The sequence below is a fragment of the Phascolarctos cinereus genome, unplaced genomic scaffold (genome assembly GCF_003287225.1).
Source record: "Phascolarctos cinereus isolate Bilbo 61053 unplaced genomic scaffold, phaCin_HiC Scaffold_3;HRSCAF=262, whole genome shotgun sequence".
NCBI lineage: Eukaryota > Metazoa > Chordata > Mammalia > Diprotodontia > Phascolarctidae > Phascolarctos > Phascolarctos cinereus.
Window position 1 is genome coordinate 249084874 of NW_027555736.1, and position 26182 is coordinate 249111055.

Sequence of the window (26182 nt, forward strand, 5' to 3'; positions counted from 1 at the left end):
TCCTACCTGGTCATAGTGAGTATATTGTTTTTGTGATAAGTTGCTGTAATCTTTTTGGTAGTATTTTGTTTAAAATTTTTGCAACTACATTCATTAGAGAATTTGGTCTATAATTTTCTCTGTATTGACTCTTCCTGGTATGGGTATCAGCACCATATTTGTATCATAAAAAGAATTTGGCAAGACTCCTTCACCTATTTTCCCAAATAGTCTGTTATAGTATTAGAATTAATTGTTCTTTAAATGTTTGATAGAATTTGCATGTAAATCCATCTGGCCCTGGAGATTTTTTCCTAGGGAGTTCATTAATGGCTTGTTCAATTTCTTCTTCTGCGATGGGGTTATTTAAGTATTTTACTTCCTCTTTGGTTACTCTGGGGAATTTATATTTTTGTAAATATGTATCCATTTCACTAAGATTGTGAAATTTGTTGGCATATAGTTGGGTAAAATAATTCCTAATTCTTTTAATTTCCTTTTACTTGGCGGTAGCTTTCCCCTTTTTATTCTTGATAATAGGAAATTGGTTTTCTTTTTTAATAATTCTTTTTAAAATTAAATTAACCAAAGGTTCATCTATTTTATTGGTTTTTTCATAAAACCAGCTCTTTTATTAGTTCATTTGTTTTCTTAATTTTCCTTTAGTTTTTAATATTTCTACTTTGGTGTTTAATTGAGGATTTTTAATTTGTTCTTTTTCTAGTACTATGCCCAATTCATTGATCTCTTCTTATTCTATTTTATTTATAAAAGCATTTAGCGATATAAAACTTTCCCCTAAGAACTGCTTTCGCTGCATCCCATAAGTTTTGGTATGTTGTCATTATGTCATTCTCTTGAATGAAATTATTGATTGTTTCTATGACTTGTTGTTTGACCCAATCATTTTTTAGGATTAGATTAGTTTCCAATTATTTTTTAGTCTATATTTCCATGGCCTTTAGTACGTATGATTTTTATTGTATCATGGTCTGAAAAGGATGCATTTAATATTTTCTGCCTTTCTACATTGTATTGTGAGGGTTTTATGCCCTAGTACATGGTCAGTTTTTGTGTATGTGCCATGTATTGCTGAGAAAAAAGTATATTCCTTTCTATCCCTTAGTTTTCTCCACAGGTCTATCATACCTAACTTTTCTAATGTTCTATTCACCTCCTAAACTTCTTTCTTGAATAATTTGTGGTTAGATTTTTCTAGTGCAGAGAAGGGAAGTTCATGTGCCCCCCCAGCTTAGTTTTGCTGTCCATTTCTTCCTGTAACTCCTTGAACTTCTCCTCAAATAATTTGCAAATTATACCATTTGGTGCATAAATATTTAGTCATGATATTATGTCATTGTCTGTGGTGCCCATTAGCAAGATGTAGTTTCTTTCCTTATCTCTTTCGATTAGAGTTATTTTTACCTTTGCATTGTCTGAGATCAGGATTGCTACCCCTGCTTTTTTTACTTCAGCTGATGCATATAATATAATCTGCTCCAGCATTTTACCTTTGCTCTGTATGTGTCTCTGGTATGTGTCACTATTTTTCAAATGTGTTTCCTGTGAACATATTGTAGGATTATGGTTTTTAATTCATTGTGCAATCCATTTCTGTTTTATGAGATTGTACCTGATTAGTACCTGTGTCTTTTTCTGCATCGTTTTTCTCCCCATGTATGCTTTTTTTCCTCCTTTTTCCTTCCTCCTTCAGTAGTGTTTTGCTTTTGACCACCACCTCATTAAGTACCTACTCTATTATCCCTTTCCCTTTACTTCCCCTTTACTCTTACTGCTTCTTCTCTCCCTGCCTCCCTTTTCTTTCCCTTTTTCCCTCCTACTGCATATAGGTCAAGTTAGATTTTTATACCTAACTTATTATGTTATGCCCTTGTTGAGCAAAATCTAATGATAGTAAGGTTCAAACAATGCTCACCCCCCTCCCTTCTTTCTCTCCTTTAATAGGATTTTGTGTTTTCCTGTAATGTTATTTACCGTTGTCTGCCTCCTTTTTCAGTACATTTTCTATAGATCAGACTAATCCACTCACTTGGATCCATTTAACCCAGTTGATTAGATTTTTTTTATTATTACATCAAAGTCAACTATCCACTCTTTATGTATACTCCTTTAACATGTCAAAATAACCACATAGTTCTTAAGAGTTGTAAGTGTTATCTTCCCTTGCAGGAATGTAAATAGTCTGCCCTTATTAATCGCATTTCGTATCTTTCTGTCCCATTTACCTTTTTATTTCTTTATTGAAAATGAAATTTTTTGTTGAGCTCTGCCCTTTTTTTCCAGAAGGTTTGGAAGTCCCCTTTTTCATTGAATATCCATCTACTCCCTTGAAAAATCATGCTCATTTTTGTAGGGTGGTTGATCCTTGGCTGCAATCCAGGCTCCTTTGCCTTATGGAATATCATGTTCCATACCCTGCAGGCTTTTAATGTAGAAGCTGTAAGGTCCTGTGAAATCCTGACTGGTTTCATGATATTTAAATTGTTTCTGTCTGCTTGCAGCACCTTCTCTGTCATCTGGTAATTTTGGAATTTTGCTATCATATTCCTTGGCTTTGTCAATTTGGGATCTCTCAGGTATGGTGATCAATGGATTCTTTTATGGTTATTTTTCCTTCTGATTCTAGGACTTCAGGACAGTTTTCCTTTATGATTTCCTGAAAGATAACTATCCAGGCTCTTTTTTTCATCACAATTTTCATGTAGTCCAATAATTTTTGAATTATGTCTTCTGAATCGATTTCCCAGTTTGGTTGTTTTACTGATGAAATATTTTACGTTTTCATCTATTTTTTCATTTTTTTGTTTATGTTTGACTGATTCTTGCTCTCTCATAGAGACATTAGTTTCCATTTGTCCAATTCTAGTTTTTAACAGATTGGTTTTTTGTTCCTTGTATTCTTCAATGTACTCTTCTGTTAGTTTTTGTCCTTCCTCCTTCAATTGGCCAATTGTGTTTTTTAGGGACTTGTTTTCTTCAGTGTACTTTTTTTCCAATTGGCCAATTGTATTTTTGAAGGACTCTTCTACTTCTCTCATTTGACTATTAAAATCCTTCCTGAGCTCTTCTAAGAAGGCTTTTTGGGCTTCAGACCAGTTCATATTCCCTTTTCATGTTGCAGATGTCGGTTTGTTGACAATGTTGTCCTCTTCAGAATTTCTGTCTTGATCTTCACTCTTCACATAATATGAATCTATGGTACATTTCTTCTTACTCATGGTGTTTCTTTATTCCCTGGCCTTTAAAGAAATTGAGCTCTCCTGGTGGGGAACAGAGAGAACTGATCCAAGCTTCTTGTGTTGGGAGCCTAGGTCTTAAGTCACTAGCTTTGTGTGCTGGGGCCTCTTCTGTTGGCAATTGGAGCCTGCAGGGTTCTGTCAGCTTATCTGGTGTTGGGCTGGAATCAGCAAGGCTGGAAGTTGGAGACAATTCTAGGTTGCCTGCTTTTCCTTTCCTTTAGATTTATTCAGCTCCTTTTCCATGGTTGCTGCTGGGTGTTTATCTCCCTTTGGCCCCCTGCAGTCTCCCTTGTTTATGCTTAATGTACTGGGAGATTCCTTTGCTTCAGAGTACCCAGGTACCTGCTGGTTTCCTGAGCTGGTTCCCACCAATTCTCCTGCCCTCACTGAAGTATTTGGAGGTCCAGGTGTTGGTGTTTGCCTGCTCTACCACCTGGGCTTCAGGATCTCTTCCTGGTTGACATTTGGAGGTTCTGAGAGCTTACCTGGTTTTGGGCTGGAATCAGCAAAGCTTGGTCTTTAGGTTGCTTTCTTTCAGCTCTTTTCAGATGAATTCTGCACGGTGCTTATCAGCCTAGGCCTTTTTAAGTGATGCTTAGCTTATTTTTGCTGAAGCACTGCAGACTGTTTTCTGGGCTGCTGCACTGCTGCTCCCTGTCTATCTTCTGGTTCAGCTGTTTCAGGGTTTTTTTTGGGGTGATATTTTCTGAGTTTTCAGAGGTTGATATGGGAGAATGAGAGGGACTACCTTTTTTCACTCCGCTATCTTGGCTCCCAGATCTGGAAGTCCATTTACTTGGTATTTTGTTGGTTTCCTTTTTTGCTTTTTTAAATCAAATTGGCTAGTCCTTTTGAAGACCAGCTTTCAGTTTTTCCTATAATCTTTCTGCATTGTAGTTTATTTATTTATTCTTTAGTGTTCAAGATCTTTTGTCCTTATTTTGATTTTATAGACTTACTATGTTTCTAGAGTTTAAAATTATGTACTTAGTACATGAATCCTCTCTTTTCCTAATTTGTTAATGTATGTTTTTTAGGGAATATATTTTTTCCCACGAGAGGACTATTTTAGCTGCATCCCAGGAATCTTACTATATTGTTTGTCATCATTTTCTCTCATACAATTATTTTTTTTTCTATGATTTTTTCTTTGACCACTCATTATTTAGTATTTTATTATTAACTCTCCATTTGGATCTGTGTCCTTTGTATTCTCTGATTTGATTTATATTTGTTTTGTGTTGTGGGTCTGTAAAGAATATCATTTTTTAAAATTATTTTTGTCTTTTTGCTTTTATTTTCAATATCACCATACCTTAATGGTTTTTGTAAAAATTCCACATGGTGCTCAGGAAAAAAATGTTTTTTAAAGAATTTCATTTACAAGGTTCCGTAAGACTTTTTAGCTTTGTTTTCTTCTCTTGATGAAATTCCATATGTTTAATTCCATATTTACCTTTGATTTTTCTCTCTCTCTCTCTCTCTCTCTCTCTCTTTTTTTTAAACTTTTGCCCAAATCTGGGAAAGGGATATAAAAGTCACCTACTATTGTGTTTTTATTTATGTCTTCTTGTAATTCAGTTAATTTTCCCTTTTTAATATGCAGTTCCATTTGACATATTAGTACTGATATATTAGATTTCTATGTTTCCTTTCCTTTCAACATAATGTAATTTTCTAGCTCAATCTCTGATTTGGTAATTTTTGTTTTTGCTTTATGTAATGGCATGATTGCAACTCCTCTTTTGAATTCACCTTATGCATAGTAAATTTTGCTCATCCACTCATTTTTATTATATATGTCTTTATTTTTTAGGTTTGTTTCTTATATGAGCAAAACATTATATAGCTTTGTCTGATTATCCAATATACTACTCGTATTTCATTTGTTTAATTAATTTATATTTAAAGGTATTAGAATTAGATTTTATTTTTTTCTTTTTCTTATTTTATAGCTTATTTCTGAATTAGGATTTTTTTGTTTCATTTCATCTTTAAAACAAGACTTTATAATCATTTTTGCTTAATCTACCTTAAAGCAGCCCTATTCCTGTAGGTTCTCTCACATTCTCCTCAACTTACCTTTTCTTTATTATCCCTTTCTTAACTTTTGGAATTTTTGATTTTTAAAAAAAATTCTCTTCATTTATTTATGTTAATTCTTACCCACTCCCTCCTTCGTTTTTTCTTTCAGTTATGTGGCTAGCTAAAATCTTTCCTCATCTTTTCTCCATCAGTTTTTTTCTTTGCAATTTTTGGGTTTTTAAAAAGTATTTCTTTACTTTTTCTCTCTAGTCTTAAGTTTGTATTCTTGTCTTTACAGTTTTTAATATTTACTTACTTCCTTGTCTTTTTCATATATTTAAAGCTCTGAGGTACCAATTTTATGTTCACCATTTTTCCTGCCTTGTTTAAACATCTTTATCTCATTCTTATGTATATATACATTTATATGTATATAGTATCATTGAGTTAGAATTGGAAGAAATATTCAGAGTCCAACCCTGCCATTTTACAGAGGAGAAAACTAAGAGCCTGAAAGTTTAAATAACTTATTCATAGTCATACAAGTAGTCACTTATAGGATCTGGGATTTGAATACAGGTCCTCTTACTTCAAATGTAGTGAGTTTTTGCTATACCACACTGAAGGAGTGAAACAAAATTTTAATCCGCTGATATATTAGCAGAGAAACATGTATTACAAGTGTGTTAAGTCTTCCATTTACATAGAGCAAAGAACAACTCAACTCTAAAATTTATTCACGTGAAGTTTTTTTTTAAATTCTTCTGCTAGAAATAGATAATATTCATGGTTTAGCATAAATAGGGTTGGGAGAAGAAAGGGCAATTGCCCAGAGTTGCTCCTTTAAAAAACAAAGGAAGGTTCACTATTAATATGGGGATGGGATCTATTGCTGCCTTGTTGGTCTAATGCCTATTTTAATACTCTTGGGAAGAGAGAGACAGAAGTGTGACTCAAAGTTACTTGAAGACATTTTAACTGACTTGTTATTAGGTTAATCTCCATAGAATCAATTAGTAAAATTGATTTCTTGTTTGGAGTACAAATCTATAAACATTAGGTAAGGAAAACACTATGCTTTTATTTATTGGATAGTCTTTTTAAAAAAGATTTTCAGAAAAAGGTAATTCTTTAAAAAAAAAAAAAGAAGAAATTTCCTAGACTGTCAACCCTCAGAATTAGGAAGGAATGGGTTTAAGTCCTGCCTGTGACTCGTATTATTTGGGTAACCTGGCAAGTTAATTTTCTTCCCAGTACCATAGGGAAATCCCTTTAAGGTGGGAAATTGCAGTACACATGTTATTGGGGGAAATAGGGATGACACAGGATGAGTCCAGGTTTCCTCATTGAGAATTCTCTATACCAACGACATCTCATAACTAGTTTTTTTTTTTTTTAAAGAAAATTTAAATTTTGCATATAGTTCTGCTGAAATAACCTTAGAAAAAGTTGTCCAGTAGATGTCGCTGTCTTCATGTTATATTTGCTTCTGCAGGTTTGCTTTTTGATTACTTGTCCTAACCCAAAAAGAGCTTTGTGGTGAAAATAATATATATCCATGAGCAACATGAGGCGTATAGAACTTTGGATTTATATTTAGTTGAAAGTGGTTTTTTTTTTTTAAATACAGGCGTTTTTTTGCCCATCTAAAATAAAAAAACCAATTGAGGGAAATAAATGAAAAATATTGGGGGGGCAATATTTGCAGCTGAATAACTCATTGGATAAAGTAATTTAGCTTTTAGTCCTGTGAACGGTTAGTTAATGTCTCTTATTAACCACCATTCCTTTTCCAAAGTGCCTAATGAGAAAAGAAAAGCAAAATCAGTAAGAAGATTTTTTTCAGATCCTTGGGTGTAAAATGCAGCCTAAGGCTGAGAGTTTTTATTGCCCATCAGGTATTCTATAGCCATTGCCAAAGAGTTTGGAATGTTCATTGCTGTTCATATTGACCCAGCATTGATCCTACAAAAAATGTTAGTTATAGCCTCTGCCATATTTTCCATAACAACTCCTCCTTGCAAATCAATTAATCTAAATACCAGAGTAATTGATTTGTCTTCTTTGACTATCACCAAAGACCTTCTTAACTGTTTTTTGTTAGAGTCTACTTACATACTGGAGAATTTTCAACTGAAGTTTTTTCAAATCCTGTCTTTTTGTTTTTTCAATCATCATTTACCTCTCGTCTTCTATCTTACATTTCATTTTCTTTGCCTCTTCTAATCACTTCTCTTAAATCTTCCCCTGGATACTTGTGAGTTAGGCTTGTCACAAACAGTTCCTCTGGTATTTTGGGGCTGACACAAGATGAAATGATAACCCTAATAGCTCCTTCAGCAGTTAGCCAAAGGAGATTTACTTAGCTATAGCATAGAATCCATGAAGGTACAGGTAGATGTGGCTCTCTTCTACTGGATCAACGTTTTAGGAGGAGGCTTACTCATGTTCCCTTCATACTTCCAGTTTATTTGACTTTTTTTAACCTCTTTGCCAGCTACCTTTCTAACTTTCAATAACCTCTGCTCTCAGTGCCCATTATTCCTCACCCAGACCTCCATTTAAGGATGTAGGAAGGTAGTGTATTCTTCCTTGGTCTGTCTGTGCCTTCACCCTCTTCTGGTTATCCGTGATCTCCTAAACCTCTGATTCTCTTTCTGGGGCGAGATGAGTGGTTCCTACTGAGTCTCTCCAGAGTATATTAATATCTCTTTTCCTTAGAACTGTTCCTCAAATAAGAGTTCCCTATCCTTATTTGCCTTGTGTCAATGCCTTCTTTTGCCTCCATACCCGTTTTCCTGCAGGCTTTCTTTTTCGTGAGAAACTATAAGGAATTATTTTTCCTTCATTGTCAACTGTTTGCCTTGATTAGGGTACATCAGATATGCCCCTGTAACTTTTTCCTTCTCCCCTTTTATATGATCTGCCATTTTGTTGCTTAGTCTCCCAAAAGCATTGATTCACTTGGAGATGCAGAGTTAGAAGATTTAGCCCATGATGTCTCAAGGCCATTTTTCCACAATCACTTCAATTGCACTCCTGCTTTCATCTTTGTCTCCTTGTTTACTTATAGAAAGAAATTGCTTAATGGTCTCTCTCTTGGTTACTATATTTGTTTTTTCTCCTTATATTTATATTATATGTGGTATTTGACAAGCAGGCCATTTTTCTCCATCTAGGAATGCTTTACATATTAATTTTTATTGAAAGTCTACCTATTTTGGGGGTGCCTAGGTAGTACAGTGGATAAAGCTCTGACACTAGAGTCAGGAGTATCTGAATTCCAATGTGGCCTTAGACACTTAATAGCTGTGTGATTATGGACAAGTAACTTAACTCCGATTGCTTACCACCCAAATGAAAAAGGCCATTTTTTTTCTTTTTCTTTTCTTTTTTTTTTTTTTTTTATTAGTGGTTAGGTATTAGTTAGCCAGCTATGTCAACTTGGGTTGCATTTTGACTTGCTTTGCTGTCTGAAATACACTATTCCATTTCTTCTTTGGTTTATAGTAAGTACAGAATATTCTTGTGTTCTTCAGATTTCAGTTAGTATATCTGGAGATGTTTCACCTGGTTCCTTGCAAATTTTGTTTTTGGTCAATGGAGTTGTTAAATTAAACCATTTTATGTCTTGGAATTTGTTGCATAGATTTTTGTGTTTTGTTTTTTCCTAAAGGCAATTTGTAGATTCTTTCCCTTGGTACCTTGTTTTCTATGCTCAAAAATTTTGAACAGTGTTCTTGTATTATTTCTTGAATTATTTTCAGGTTTTTTTGATTAATTTTCCTTTGTCTTGCAATGTTCTAAATCACCTGGATCTTTTTACTGATCTGGAAGCTGTGTTGCCTTCAGTTTAAATTAATATCTTTTGTTTCTTAATTTGCTAAACTTTTTTTTACTGTGTTTTTTCCCTCTTGACATCTTTGGTAATTTCAGTGCCTTTATTATCTTCTATTGCTCATATTCTGACTCCTTCCCTTTTGCTTGAAGTTTACCTGGGGCTGGACCTGAAAACTTTCTCCTGCCTAGAAAAAATTTGTTTTACACCATACTTAGTCTCTGCCACAAGTGACTTATGGGGATTCAGACTTAGTGGAGTGTTACTCAGCTGCATGTACGTGTTCTCCTTTAGTTCCTTTTGTTCTTCAGTTTTCTAACGGAGCACTGTGGTAGCACTGAGCTTTGTCCTGTCCAAAGCAATCTTCTGCGTTTTGGTTTTCTGTAGCACTAGAAGGAGGCATTCATAGTTTTTTTATTCCAACTATGTAATTTACCTTTTGCAGTTCTTCCTCCATATTGGGGGAGCGGTTGATGAATGAATGAGTTAGGGGTTAAGAATTAGCCTTCTTTGCTGTTCATTGATTGTTATTTTGTTAGATTTCTTGATGTTTTAAACTGATGAGACAGCAGAATTGTTTTATGTTTGCATATAAGTTGGATCTTTTAGAAATGTGAGAGATTTGAAGATTAGAGAAAAATGTCTAATCTAACATGTTGTTTGTCAGGTGACCCAGAAGTGTGGTTAATTTTTTCTTTCTTAAGCAGCCTTTTATTGAAATAATTATTGTAACATTGAAGCCAGTAAAGATTATATTTAATATGTAATTTTTGGCATTTATTTGTGAAGTTTTTATACCCTAATGCTAGGTTAATTTTATAAATCTATCTCGCATAGCTAAGAAATATGTATACTTCTTGAATTGTAATTTAGTTATCAATGCAGATATATCTACTTTTTCTAAAATTGAGGTGATTAAATTTTTTTCCTTTTAATATTTGGTAAGAGTTGTCTTACCTTCAAATGGGATAAACATTGAGGTGTTGTATTTCTGTTGTTCTCACTCTTCCTCTTTATATACATTTATTAAAACAGATATATGAAAGAAAAGAAATAACACTTGCCGGCATCTTTACTCATTCTGCGTTTTGGTTGAACATATTCCTGTCTGATTTAACTTGTTAACATTCAAATCCTGATCGTATATTACCTAATCCTCGAAGGAAGTTAGTATTTAGTTTTCAAAATTGGCTCTTTTTTTTTTTTTTGGTTGGGGGCCAACCTGTGGACCTATGATTTCATTAGTATCAAAAATTTCCAGTGTATATCTTCCATCTACTTCTTCATATTAGCAGCTGGTCTGTGACTTATAGTTTCAGAGGCTTGGTTGGATATGATTAAGTGGTTTGGCCCATGCTTACACCTAGTATCTGGGAGAGCTGAGTCTTGAACTTCCTATCTTCGTTCCCTCTTTCTGTAACATTCAGCTACTTCTCAAGAAGCCATAAGATTGAATAAATTCGCTCATGATTTCATTTTATAATCAAATGGAAGATAGGTTTGACTGAAGACAGGTTGATTTGATAATCATTGAAATGATATATGGAAAATTCCTTGTAAACCTTACAGCTCTTTATGAATGGTTTTGAAACTGTAAAGATTTGTATACATATTTTATAAAAAATTATGTTTTCAGCAAATAAGCTGAAGGTATTTTCAGCGTATTTATTTTCTTGTTAACATGCCTTGTAACAATCAGCCGAAATGGTATAGATGTGTATTTATTATCCTCAAATAGGTAAGATAAATAAGAGAAGAATGCAACTTGCCCAATGACAAATGAGTTGATTAGAACATGAAATACTTTAAGATTTTATAGTTATTACCAGGATTCTAACTGGTCTTTGTTGATTGATTGATGGAAAGAATCCATCATTAAATCGATAGTCATTTATGGAAAGAATAGTGGATTTGAATCCAGCACTTAATTTCACTTACCTCATCTTTAATTTCTTCTTTTAAAATATGTGTGTGGTTTGAGGAGTTTGAGCTACATGACCCTCTAAGGTAATTTTTAGCAGTGAATCTATTATCCATATGCATATTTATCTTTAAAGCTTTTGTTCTAGTTTTACCATTTGTAGTGATAGACAAATTGGCTAACTTGGGATGTACAAGGAATTTAGCAAATTGGCTGTAGTAATTCCTGAATTTTTGTTTGTTACATTTTTATTTCCACAGATTAATCAGGATAGCGGAATTCCGTTTCCCCAGCATTTTCATCAATGAAGAAAAATTACTTTCATTGAGCAGTAAAATTCATTTACATCAGGAACTTACTTGCAATGATCTGCTAACAAGGTAAGCAGTCAATTTCATCTGTAATGTACACCCATCTTCTCTCCCCTGACACTTCCACTGTTTTGTTGCAGGTCTTTTATCATGTCATGCCCGGACTATTGCTTGGTCTCCTTGCCCTAAACCCTGTCCCCATTCCAGTCTGTCCACAACCTGCCAGAGAGATCTTCCTAAATAATTGATTTGACTGTCATATTCCCCACCCCACCCCCACCTTCACTCAGTAAACTCAATTTACTCTTGGATGAACTAGAAAATCATCTGTTTGGTTTTCAAAGCCCTGTATAACCAGTTCTTAGCCCCCATCTGTCCATCTTCTCATTCCACCTTACACTTTCCCACACAACTCAGAGACAGATTGGTACTTGCCTTGCTGTATTTTACGCAAGATACTACATTTTTTAACTCCAGGCATTTTCATTGGCTGTCACTCTTATCTGGAATGTTCTTCCTCCTCCTCTGAGCTTCCTGGTCTACTTGACATCTTTGCAAGTTCCAGCCAAGATTCCATCTTCTATAAGAAGAAGCCTTTCTTTCTTTCCAACTCGCCTATTTCTTTTGGTGGTAACCCTATCCTGAGTAATCAGTCAGGTTTAAAAGTTTGGAATTATAGTTAACTCTTCTTAATCACCCCCAGAATCCCTTGCCTCTGTATTGGCCGCGGCTGAAATGTACTCCTCCTTCATCTTAGCATCAAAGATAGATTCTTTCTCTTCCTTCAAGGGGCAGAACATTTAGTGGGCTTATACTCCAATCTTAAGTATATGGTTAAAGTTTTTATATCCAAATATCAGTTCTTAATGACTTGGTAGCCTCAGTTGACAACTCTATGGTCACATTCACCTTACTTTCAACTTTATAGCAACTTAAATTTCCATCAGTTCTCCCCACCCACCAACTCACTGTATTTTCTTTACCCTCTTACTTGTTCATGTTACCTTTCTTACCTAATAACATAATAATAGGTAACATTTATTTAGTGCCTGTTAAGTACCATGCATCACATGAAGCTCTTTGCAAGTACTATCCCATTTTATTCTCATAACAGTCATGGGAGGTAAGTGCTAATATTATTCCCATCTTACATTTGAGGAAAATGAGGCAAACAGAGGTTAAATAATTTGTGCACAGTAATATGGCTAATAAGTATCTAAGGCTGGATTTGAACTTAGCTGCTCCTGACTTCAGACCTAACACTCTATCCACAGTACCACTCACTTTGCCGCAATCTTGTTTCCATGTTTCCTTACTAGTGGTTAATTTGTTACTTTGTCTCTGGTTCCAGCCAGATGGCATAGTAGATAGAGCGCTAGACATGGAGTCAGGAAGACTTTAGTTAGAATCCATCCTCAGATACTTATTACCTGTGTGCCTTTGACTAAAAAGCATTTAACTGCCCCGTGCCTCAGTTTCCTCATCTTTAATAATGAAACACCCCTTTCCCAGGGTTGTTGTTAGGATCAAATTAGATAATATGTATAAAGGATTCAATAAAAGTATAAAGAAAAATTACTGTATAAATCCTAGCTCCTCTTCTTTGCTACCACAAATGGCACCTTGCTGTGTGATTTGGTATATATGAGACCTTTATGGGTAGTTGATTGGCTAACAGGGAATATTTTTCTCCCTCAAACTATGTATCTCCATGAAGGTCTACTCATAGTATGTATCATGTTATCCAGCCCTTGCTTATATTTTGATGTGTTTTTGTCCTAATTGTTCCGGACATTTAATAATTCTTACCCTGTGTTACCACTGTGCTAGGCAATAGACATACAGTTCTTTGCTTACTTGCTTCCATGGCCTGAGACCAATTGATATTTTTTCGGATGCTTTGAATATAGCAGCTTTGACTTTGTCTTTTTCTGGGTGTATGTTTTGATCTTTGTCACCAAAGTAAGTTTCTATAGTCTAGAATTTTTTTTTCATTTGTTTGCTTATGTTTACAGCCAATTCCTTGACTTTCAACTCTTTTTTAGGTAGGGCTCTGCTTCCAGTGTGGAGCGTTTATTGTCTCAGGCTTTGGAGGTTTTGCCAGGTGTTTTTAGAAGTACTTTAAGGGACCTATATATCTTCAGTTCTTCCAAAGTGGTTTGATCATAGGGGTCAGGATTTAGTGCTTTCCTGGCCTGTGCTGTGGTCTGAGGGACCATAAGCTCTCTTTTCTGATTTGGAAAAGTGAGGACCATTGCATCATCACTGCTGCCACAATCTCCACCATGCCAGTGCTCCTCCTCATCCCAGGACTGCCACCCAGATCTAAGCACAGTGAAAGCTAGAAAATACTGCCTCAGCACCAGCAAAGAGATCCCTGCAATCCCTCTCTAATCAGCGGCTTAATACCTGTACTGTCTGGTCCAAGAACACTAGAAGCAACCTGGGCCATTGCTGCCCCTGGGCTGCACTAAGGCTGGTACTGGAACTCTCTCAGGTCCAACAGACATTTCCCACTAACCTTTTCAGTTGTCTTTGGCATTTTTGGGTTGAGAAGTCTGGAAACCACAGCGGCCTGTGATTCAGTCCCCTGAGACCTGCATCAGGTTTGCTGGGCCCATGTCTCAGCCCTTGCTGAACTGTGCTCCTCTCCCAGCCTGGTGCAACAGATCTTTCCTGGCAACCCTCCAGGTTGTCTTAGGCTGGAAATTTGTTTGACTCTTGTCTTTTTTATAGGTTCTGCTCCTTTAGAATTTGTTTAGAGCCATCTTTTACAGTCATTGGAGGAGTTTGAGGGAGAATGCAAGCAAGTCCCTGCTTTTACTCTACCATATTGGCTGGACCCCTGACATATAATTCTTCCTCCCTGCATTTATACCCTAACCACTCCTCTGTTTCCTGTTCTATACTATAGAAAAAGTAGTATTATAAATATTTTAGGGTCTGTGGAGCCATTCTTTTTGTCAGTGGCCTTTTTAAAAAAATATTTTATAAGGTAATTTGGGCTAAGTGATTTGCCCAGGGTCACGCATCTAATAAGTGTCAAGTGTATGGTCTGAGGCTGGATTTGAACTCAGATCCTCCTGACTTCAGGTTCAGTGTTCTGTCCACTTGCCACTTAACTACCCCAGTCAGTGGCCTTCTTGAGGTATATCCCTAGCAGTGGAATATCTGGGTCAAAGGGTATAGATATTTTAGATATTTTATTTGAATAATTCCAAATTGCTTTCCAGACTTGATGGGTCCAATTCATAGTTCTTTAAATAATGCGTTAGTGTGCCCGTCTTTCCATAACCACTCAAGTCCTATCTTTTGCCATCTTTTCCAAATTGTTGAGTGTCATGTAATACTTCAGGGCTTAAAAAAATTTTCATCTTTACTGATAAAATTTCCTTCTATATCTTGTTCCCTCTCCTCCCTAGAAAGCCACCCCTTATAATAAAGAATTTTAAAACAATAGAAGTGGAATGTTTTCAAAAGCAAAGTCACTCAATACTTTGAGAAAATCTGACATTACATGTAATCTTCCATACCTGTAGACCTTCCCCTTCTGCAAAAGTGCCCATGCCTGTTCTTTCGGGGCCAACCCTTTTCTTCGAAAATTAGCCAATATTCATTTTCCCTTGTTTGGTGATCATTATTCTTTCCTTTTCCATTATTGTTTTGCTCTCTTTATAACCACCCTACCTCCTTTTTGAGTCACTTGTCCCTGTGATATAATTTTTGTCACTTGTCCATGTAACTTTTTGTTGGCAATTTGGTTATTCTTACTCATGAAATTCTCTTCATTATTGTTTTGGGTGATTTGCAACATTAATTCTTCAGAGTATCTACTATTTGTAGACGAGCAATTATATACCATCATTGACACATAGCAGTCGTTTAATAAATGATGGATTATTGATTAAGTAAGGACCTCAAGCCCCTTTGCTTTAATAGCATGGGCAGATCTTGTCAGATAAGGCCTGCAAGGTATATGGAAGTAAGAGGATTTGTACCTGAGTACCTTACCTTTATCAGTACTCATTCAATAATATTTGTTGAATAAATCATGGACAGTCTGAGTCTCAGAAATATAACTTAGGATTCTTGTTTCCTCATTACTTTTTTATATCTGCTACCCCCTACTTACTCTTTAAGGATGACAAAAATATTAACATGAAAATTGAACAGAAATTTAAGTGAATGAAATGCTTCTGATGTAACTAAACACTACAGTGTTAGCAACCTTGTGGTTATGGGTATAGAACAGCCAAGGAAGGAAATTGCTAGGAAACTTGAGCAGTCTGTTTCATTGAGGTACATAAAATAAGCAAATTGCTGCCATGCTGGGGAAAAATATACATTTTGAGTACCTTCAATATGGGGAAAGAGAAAATGAGTTTACAAAAAAAGTCCAGTTTTTAACATTTTTAATGACCTGACATTTGTTCTATATAGTTGAATGTTTTAAATTATTTTTTGTTTTAAAGGATCGAGTGTTTGGAGGAAGAAATCATTTCAAAGGGAGTTAAACTTCTGATTATTGATTCTGTTGCTTCTGTGGTCAGAAAGGAGTTTGATACACAACTTCAAGGCAATATGAGAGAAAGAAGCAATTTTTTGGCAAGACAAGCATCATTATTGAAGTATTTGGCTCAGGAATTTTCAATAATAGTAAGTTTTTATTTTTTTTTTTTTTTATAAAGCTCTCTGACATCTAGTATCGAGACATAAAATCATAGAAGGAGGAAAACGAAAAACCTGATGGCTGTTTTATTTTTAAACAGGGTCTGCAATGTAGTTGCCGTTAGCAAATAGCATCATGGTGCTACTTGTTATGTTTTAATTTGAGGTTTCAGATTTAGCTTGGGGCAAACTTCAGAGATGTTTTAAAATGTTGGTCCAGTTGCTTTCTCTGTTCCGTTTGAGCTGATTTTGAATTTCTTTCCCTCCTTTTGTCACATTTGTGTAATTGACCTGGATGGAATTGCTTAGGCAGTGGCCCGACTCTATTTCCTGTTATTGTTCCTTTGTGGTAGCATTTTCAAGTTATTATTTGTACTTATGCTTGATATCTAGCAGATTTTGGTCTTCTGATTTTTCAGCTACAGCTAAAATTGTTTGTGAAGAGATCTCTAATGGCTGATGTTGATATGTATCTTGTTTGCAGAAATTGTGTTAGCAGCTGGGAATTTTGGTTTGTAAATATGAGAGATGAGACTTTTTTGATATGGAAGCTCTTGCATTTGATTAGACCCTTTTGAGGTATGAACACACAATTCTGGATGCCTTCTAATGAATTTAGATGGTTATGATTTCAAGGTTGGGTTCTGTTAAGAGTAGGAGTTTTCCATTTTTAGAAGGGTCTTACCAAAAATAATGAGTTAAAGGAGATAAATATTTAATTGCATATTGGCTGAAATCTTCATCTAAGAATGATTTCTAACAGGAAAAGAATTCACCTTATCCATCTTTGAGTTTTCAAACAATATACCCTTGATTGTTCTAGAACCTATCCTGCTGACGTCAAATAAAATGGGAAGAAAAGTAAATATAGCTATGAGGATGATGCATAATCCCCTGTGATTGTTGACACAGAACCAATCAATTAACATGTAGTTATTAAACACCTACTATGTATCATGTAAATATATCTGGGGCTACTATATAAATAATAAAAAAATCTCTTTGCAATGAGCTTACACTTTAATGGGAGAGACAACAAATACATATAGAAATATATTCTGCATAAATACAAAGATGCTAAAACATAAATATAAAGTGAATTATTACAAATATATGCAAGCTAATTTGGAAGGATGGACAGTAAGCAGTTGGGGAAGAAAAATCAGAAATGACTTTATGTAGAAGACAGTACCTGAGCTTCATCTTAAAGAGAAGAATTTTGTGTAGTGGAAGTAAAAAGACAGTATATTCCACGTATGGGAGATGGCCAATACCAAGACATGGATACTGAGAAGAATAGAGAGAAGGCTGGTTTGTCTGGATAGTAGAATATGGAAGAGGAAGGAATGTCCATGGAGGTTGGAAAGTTATGTTACAGCTAGGTTGTGACGGGCTTTAAAAATTAAACAGAGGAATTTGTGTTTTATCTTAGAGGTAATAGAGAGTCACCGAAGTTGATTGAGTAAGAAAGTCACATGGTAAGATTTGTAGTTGAGGAAAATTAATTTGTCAGCCGTTCGTCAGATGAACTAGAGTTGGTGTCAAACCATGGATCATATAAAACCTGTAGGAAATACATACAATAGTTTCCATCCATCTATCTTCCTCAGAATTGGAGGGCTACCCACAGCAGTACTGGGGGAGGTATGTGTGGGTGGAAAACTGCAGACTTTTTGAAGTCTTTCCTGCATCACCACCCTCCACTTAAAGAAGAGTTCAGATGATGTTTTTAAATAACCATTTTAATTTAATTGAGAAAAAACTTATTTCTGCATTACTGTAGTTCATTCCCCAAATTTTTGTTTTTCTCAAGCTGTTTATAAACAATGACTCACCTCTTTAAATTAAATTTTCTTTTCTACTTACAGAACAGGAAGGAAACAGTAGATTTAGCCATAATCATGTGATTTTCAAAAAGGTGCTATAGAGTAGTTCCTTTTAAATTGGATTAGTGTCTTAAACATTCTCACTTTCCTAAGGACTTTCAACATGTTAGAACATCCCACTTCCTGAAACAAGAGGATAAATTCCAAATAAAATTCATACTTCTATTTCCTTACTGTGAATATTGTACACATGAGAATAATGATGAAAATAATGGGAAACTGAAAAATATTTGCTCACTCTTATCTCTTACATTTATTTACCTTATAGTACTGGTTATTATTTATATTTGCCTTTTGTGCACTCTTAGATTGTAATTTTCTTGATGCCAGGTACCCTATTTTTTGCTTCATTGTATTTTCATGATGGCTTGTATTGAATAGAGACTCAAACATTTGTTTACAAAACCTATCCTCATATAAAACATTTTAGAATTTGGGTTTCATATATTTCATTTTGTTTGGACAGTTCCAGCTAGTGGTATCTTTGATGGGTATTCTTGGGAGAAAAATTCAAGTTTCCAAGAAAACAGCAATATCTTACAGAAGAAAAGAAAGTATGATTTTGGTTTATATGTATTGCTGATGAGAGTTGTATACTTATAGAAATCTTGCTTTTTAACTTTAAAAGGCTCAGTGAATCAGTAAGGATTTATTAAACATCTACTAAATACCAGACATTATTCTAATTACTGGAGATACAAAGATAAAGAACTAAAACACTCTCTGACCTCTAAGATCTTACATTCTCTATATGTTAAATACCAAGGATAATTGTGAACCAAAAAAGACTATGAAACATAGCATCAAAAACATGGTTTGGAGGGGACACAGTGGTGTTATGTACCTTGAACCCAAGAGGAGAAGTAGGACATCACATTCCTAATTAAATTTCTGTAGTCATCATCATGCTTTGTAAGCTTAGTGAAGTTATCCCCTTTTTTTCCACATATAAGAAACTTTAGACTCGAGGTTTAATGTTCATCCATCGTTTGCAGGGGTTTCTGATGGTTTCATATCTCTGAAAGATTACAATTTTTTGGACATTTTCTTATGTATTTTTCACAATTATGTATAAAAGTAGTTTTCAACATTGATTTTTTGTAAGATTTTGAGTTGCAAATTTTTCTTCCTTCCCTCCCTCCCCCTCCCTAAGACTAGCAAGCAGTCTGTTGTAGGTTTGAAACATGTAAAATTAAAAGAAAAACCTGAAAGTTTTCTAGTCTTTGGTATTCCTGGAAGAAAAATTCTGTAAAGCCACAGTCATTATTTTTTTTTGTTCTGAGTATGAGAGAGTTTATGATGTACTCCATTCCTAAATTTTCTGGAAGATAACTTTTACCAGTTTGTACTGCATGTTAAAGAAGTGAAGGCAGTCCTTTGGGCAAACTGAGTCTGATATGTGTTTACATCCATGTGTGGATATCTTCACCATATTTTTGACTTGGCCTTGATACTTGAAACAGTCAAGCACTATTGAGATATACTGTGAATACATTTTGTGATGCCATTTCTTACAGTGTGGGAGATTTAGGAGATGTAGAGGGGAATGTTGAGGTTATAGGGAGACAGTTAAGTAGCAGAAAAGCAAACAATCTGAATGTTTAGTATAGGAAAAAGGGGAAACATCCTGATGAAATCAAGGATTTTAGAAGACAGACCATGGCACAGGACAGTGATAAATTCATCAGAGAAGTGTGAATCTTTTAACCTCCTCTCCCTTTTGTTTTTGGCCTCATTACTGACTGAATATTTTGAGGTAGCCTAACTTTTCTGTCATTCTGTGTGATACAGCATGATGAAGTTTGGTTTGAGACAAATGGCAAGGTACTGATGGCCTGTTGTCAGTCCCTTGGACTAGGAAAACATTTTAAATCCCCATACTAGGTGAGACCGGCTGTCCACTGAGTTACAGTTCAGAAACTACTGTTTGTGTTATATTGATATTGTTGTACTAAAAAGAGACATTACAGTTCCCTGTCCTTCAACATCAGTTGATTCACTTTGGTCGCTATTTTCTGGATTGATATTTGCCTTTTTTCCTTCTTTTTCCTTTTACTCGTACCTGCTTCTGAGTAAGTGACACCCATTAGAATTAGGCATAGAAGAAGATGTTATGATCTGTGATTTGGCAGGTTGTACCAGTAAGTGGAAAGGAACTATTGTGCTATTTGTATTATACCTATTTTAATGATTATTATAGGTTGATCTCAGGAATTGCCTTCTCTTTTTAAACTTTGGTACAATGTTTTGCAAAACTTGTAGGTAGAACAATGTGTCCCCCCTCTTTATTAAGCATAAAGATAAAAACAGGAATTACGTTTTTTTTATACTGAAACTAATTGGTCTGTGTTAGTTCAAGAATAATGTTACCTCATGTTTAAATAATGCTGTATAGTTTACAAAATACCTTCCTCATAAGAACCCCCAGAAGTACACAGTAGGTGTATTGATCATCCTCATTTATAAATGAGAGATGAAGGCTCAGAAATGTTAAGGGACATCCAAGTCACACAGCCTGAAAGTGATGAATGAAGATTCCATTCCAGGTCTGTCTATTTTAAGTCTATTGCCTTTTCTACTACACCGATTGCTCACTCTGGGACCCTGCTCTAGGGAACCCACAGACCCACTTACATCGTTTTTCACCTTAAGCTTCAAATAATAATGGTTATTTCCACAAATGTGTAGGAAGACAATTTTGAGCATTTAGTTTGAAAAAATTTGAGCACCAAATTTTACCCTCTCCTTTACCTCCCCCTTCCTGAGCCAGTAAACAGTTTGCTATAGGTTATACATGAGTAATCATGCAAAATATATTTACATATTATTCATGTTATGAAAGAAGCCAGAGACTAAAAGGAAAAACAATACACAAAAAAGTCAGAAAATATACTTCAATTTGTGTTCACATTCCATCAGTTTTTCTGGATGTGGACAGCGTTTTTCATCTTGAATCCTATGAAATTTCTTGAATTATTGTATTGCTGAGAATAGCTAAGTTATTTACTATTTATCATCATACGATATTGCTGTAACTTTGTACAATGTTCTCCTGGTTCTTTTCACTTATCTTTTGCATCAGTTCCTATAAGCCTTTCCAGTACACACCCACTTATCAATGAAATTATAGTAAGTCTGCTTATAAGAGAATGCGTTATCTCCCATGAGTAGATTTTTCTGATAATTGAAGCTTATACTTTTAAGCACTAAAACTGTTTAAAAAATGATGGAATTTATCTTCCTTTTTTCCTGCCTTTTAGTGTGGCTTACCCCAGTTTCATATTCACTTGTAGCAGTGAACTTGTACCAGTGTATTACTTATATCATTTCTAATTCTCTGCTGTTATACAATGAATGATACAGGAGATAGTTAGATGGCTGTATTTTCTTCCCCTACAATGTCTCTAGGATTTTTTGCATTTTCTTTATCGTGGAACTAATTGGTCTGTGTTAGTTCTAGAATGTTAGCAATATTTGCATATTGCTTTATAGTTTACAAACTTGTTTATTTATAAGACTCATCACTAGGTATTATTTTGCAGCCTCTACTATCTTTTACCTTGATGGTAGTTGTTTGTCAGTTTTTTAGCCTTTTTTTAAATTTTTGCCTATTCCCTTCTTCTCTGCTTTTAATCTGTTGTAAATCAAGGGGAAAGGAGACAACCAGCTTGGTTAAATCAGTAAGGTTAAGAGCTCCCCTCATTTTGAGTTTTCAGACACCTCATTTCAGCCTTTCTGACATGGGACTTCATGTGGAAGATTGAGGCTGCTATAAATCTTACTCCTCAATAAGGCACTTTAATGTAAATGAATTAGCATGCAAGTTTTAACATAGCCTCAAAATTAATCTGGAAGCTCTTCTAATTGATTCGTGAGAAGCGAAAGGTACTTTTGAGTTGTGTAAGAGAAAGTTTAGACTAATCCTTGGTTTTGCTCTTTCTACTTAAAAAGAAATTAGACCATTTAAAAAAGTCAATAAATGAGCATGCTGACCTCATTTTATTTTTCATTTACTTAAAAGATATTTTGTCACTGCAGTATTGTTGAGAGGCTTGTATAGTCATAGCTGGCCATGTAGAGAAATTATTCCATATGGGGAAATTGAGGGCCAAAGAGGTGAAAGGATCATGTGGGTAGTGTATATATCACAAAGGAAGAAAATTTAGCAGGGTATAATGAATAGAGAGCTGACCTCAGAGTCAGAAAGACTTGTTTTGAAATTCTGCCTCTGTTACTTACCTACTGGCTAATTTAAACCCAGATAAGTCTGTGTCATAAATTTAACCTTATCTTTTTCAAGATCAGGCATGGCAGAGTCAGGGATGGGGAGGGGGTGATGTTTAGCCAGGGTGTAGTTCAGTGTGATCTTGGATCTCTTTTCCCTACCACGACTGGGCCTGTTCCTGGCAGAGGCCTGGGCCAATGAGCCCATGCTGACTGTGTCCTTCACCCTCGGGACCATGTCTCTATTCTTACCTCCTTGAAGTACCTATATCAAATAGGATGGCATGATCAACGAAGCTACCCTGTTTCTGTTTGAGGTGATAGCAATATGCATGACATTCCCAACTATCATCAGAATTCTCAAGGTCTTTCTGTCCACTGGTTAAGCAATTTGTGAATACTCCATCTATTTCTCCCCTACTGCTCCCTTCTCTCCAGCCTCGTGCAAATAAATGTCATTGTGTGTTTTGTTTTTTTTTAAAGACTGTATGAAAACTTGCAGAGAACCTGTAAACCTGGTTTGATAGAAGGAAATCTTCACTGAGATAGCCCTGTTTTTTCTTTATATCCCTAATTCCTAGCACTATGTCTGACACCTAGTAGATAATTTAACAAATACTGAGTGAATGAAAGCACAGGCCTAGACAAAAAGAAAAAAACAGATCCTAAGTGCCAGAGTCAGGATTCAAACCCAGGTCCCATTCAAACTCAGTACACATTCCACATTACTGCATTTCATTTAAGTTCCTTCTTGACCATTTTATTTATTTTAAAGTTTTTTTAAATTATTAACTTAACAAATACAAAAAAACCTAGTATACTTATTTCTATTTATGAAGCATAAAAGAGTATTACTTTTGAATGTCCCATTCTCTTCTGTGCATTTAAGTGTTTCAGTGGCCCTCTTTGTTTCTTTTCTAATTTTTTCATTATCACTTTTACTCTCTTTTCCCCAAAACCCTCTTTGTAACAAATAAGCATGTTGAAGCAAAAGCGATTTACATTGTGGCCATATCTGAAAATATTTTTCTTTCTCCATCTTGGGTCCTTCATCTCTCTGTGTGACTGTTCTCCCAAATCCCTTCAAACAGTTTTTTGTTCATATTGCAAATCTGATGGGTGTTATATAAAACCTTAAGAGTTGTTTTAATTTGTATTTCTCTTATTATTGATTTACAGCATTTTTTTTTTCACATGGCTACTAATTGCTTACATGTCATCCTTTGAAAATGGCCTGTTTGTATCCTTTGACCAGGGATCTGTTGGCAAATGATTCTTTTTTAAATTTTTATATACTTGAATTATTTCCCTATGCATCTTGGATATTAGACCTTGATCAGAAAAACTAAAGGTTATTGTTCTCAGTTGCTGTTTCCCTATGCCAGTCCCAGTCCCCTTTTTACAAAAAGGAAGAAAGTGGCAAAAAAAAGAGTGCCAGTATCACTTCGTCCCTTTTGTTGTTAGTACTTCGTTTTTAAAGAGGACCAATGACATGACGAAGTTGCTATCTTGACTTTCTAGTGAATTGGATTTAAGGGAGATAGGGCTGTGCGAAGTCTTTAATGTTTCACTCTCTTCTCCAGAGTCATTGGAGTCCAGTGGCAAGACATAGGTCAGCAAGACTGTTGATGGCTTTGGATACAGTGAAGAACTTGGCCTTTTAAGCTAAGGTCTTTCCCAACTCTGTTTGTCTGATGCAACACCCCATTCAGTGATTAAAGTCTAGGTAAGAATTTTGGCAAAAGATGGCCTAGTTGGCCTTCACAAAAAGATTCAGTTTGGGAGGAGAAGACCCTCAGAACAGAAATAATTGCTATTTATACTCACTTTATGCCATCACACCCAAAGAATGAGCAAATGAGGCTGGGGGAGGCAACATTAGTGGCAAATCATGAGGGCCAGAATGATTTGGGTAGGGCTTTATCAAAGCCTGGTTTTCAGAGCTACATTCCAAGAAATCATAAATGAAAACTACATGAGATAAGAGTTAATTGTCCTAGTATTTAAAAAAAATTAAATAGGGAAAAAAAAACCTTCCAAACTCCAAGATATGTTGTAAAGCATAAGCCATCAAAATTTATACTCTTTCTGACAAAAGATCCACCTGTAAGAGTAAAACTCCCCATGTGGGCAGAGGGCCTTCTATGATGTATTTACATGAAGAATCTAGGTTTTAAGATCCTTTTCCATCCTTTCCTTCCCCCTACTCCAATTGTTGAGGATCAACAATTATTAGGTATTTGGGCTCCTTAATGTGTTCTCCTACTCTGGAACTCCTTCGCCTGGAGTGTCACAACCTATGACCATAACTGGTCACTGTTTTTCCCAGGCTCGTCCAAGTTCTTCTTTGTGGGATTCTGGCTGTTCAGGGACTTTGCTCATTAAGAGTTCTTTGCTCTTCTGTTTCTGCATACAGGGCCCAAAAGTTAAAAGTACCTGTTTCCAACTTGGTTTTTTCTTGGTCTGGGAGGTTTCCCTGTTGTTGCCTATTCTGCTAGTTTTCTAGTAGGACATCTTTTCTGTTGTCTGTGAGCTTCTGTCTGAATTTTTGTGTGGTTCTAGGCTGGATGACATAACTTGTAGTTTCTCACTGGATTTATTGACCATTGTTCAGTCTCCTCCTATTTTTATTGTTGTTGTTTCGCTGGAGTGGGCATGTGGCACCTAGGATGTCTGGCTCTGTTTAAGTAGTCATCTTAGTAAGAAGTCCTCTTGTCCATTTTGTTAAAAAATAATAATTCATTCCTAATGATCAGGGCTACTATTGCTTCAGTGTTCCAAATATATATAGTATGCCACTAAATTCTGGTTAAAACAAATACTTTTACAAATCATAAATATTTGACTTCATTTTCTCAACCTCTTTAAACTGACTTTTTCTTTATAATCATTACTTGTTGATGGTTTGCTTGCTGATATCATAAATAAATTCATCTCGGCTTTAGCTATAGAGAGTAAAAGTGGTGAGGCTTATGATTTACATCTGAATTGCCTTAAACAGTCTGTTCTCTCAGCAGTTTTCACAGGCTGATACTTGAATTTCTTTCTTTTTGGAGATCGTCCATCCATTTGGAGGCATGCCTGAACTGTTCCCCTCCCTTAAGGGAGAAGAAAAATAGATTTCTATCAATCTAAGCCTATTTTTGTTCTGTCTCTTTTGGCAGTATGTCCCATAACAAATTCTTTTGGTTTCAATTAAACTTTAGAATGACCCAGTCTACCTCATTGGTGTTATTGAAAGTTACCAAAGTTGTATGCAAAGTAGTTTATAAAGGTCAGACTATAGATGTAGCCTAAGGAATTCTGTGAGACCCCCTCACGGTTCACTCACATTGGCAGGTTTGAGGGTTTGTAGAAAGAAGTTACCACCACGTTATCATACGCAGATGCTTCTCAGGAATTCAGGAGAAACTTGGTGTGTATAGGGATACACTGCTATTATTTGACACTATAACTCCTGAACTACCACCAGTTTGCATCTCATTTACACAAATTCATGCACCATGACATTATTTACACATAACACATTTTCTAAATTATCAGCCCTGGGTATTGAAAATAAAAGGAAATCAATAATTCCCTTAATACTCTCAAACTTGCCTGGTAATGTGATAATAATCGCAACATTCATTAGAAGGCAAAAGGTGGAGGGAGGACATATAAACGTTTATATAGTGCCAATTATGGTAGGCACAGTGGTAAGCAGCTTTGACAAATATTATCTCATTTGATATTTACAAGAACTCTGGAGTATAGATGCTATTCCCATTGAAGCAAGTAGAGGTTAAGTGACTTGCCCAGGGTCACAGAGATTAAGTGACTTATCCAGCTAGTAAGTACCTGAGGCTAAGTTTGAACTCAGGTCTTCCTGACTTCAGGCCCAGAGCTCTATCCAGTGAGTCACTACCTGCCTCTAACTGGAATAATCATAATATAAACTAATCGGTAAACAGTTATTAAGTGCTTACTGTGTGGAGGAACAGTGCCAAGCACAAGGGATAAAAAAAAAGAGGCAAAAGACGTCCCTACTCTCCAGGAGTTTATAGGTTTCAGATGGCTCCAGAAGTCAG

General features: G+C 35.4%; 1 protein-coding gene across 1 annotated transcript in view; it reads left to right on the forward strand.

Annotated features, from left to right (window-relative positions):
• The window catches only part of RAD51B (RAD51 paralog B), a 911937-nt gene that overhangs the window by 32653 nt on the left and 853102 nt on the right, over positions 1–26182 (forward strand). Inside the window, exons 6-7 of the mRNA XM_078151552.1 lie at positions 11284–11403; positions 15807–15990. Coding sequence (XP_078007678.1) covers positions 11284–11403; positions 15807–15990 — 304 coding nt within the window. The remainder of the gene's footprint in view (positions 1–11283; positions 11404–15806; positions 15991–26182) is intronic.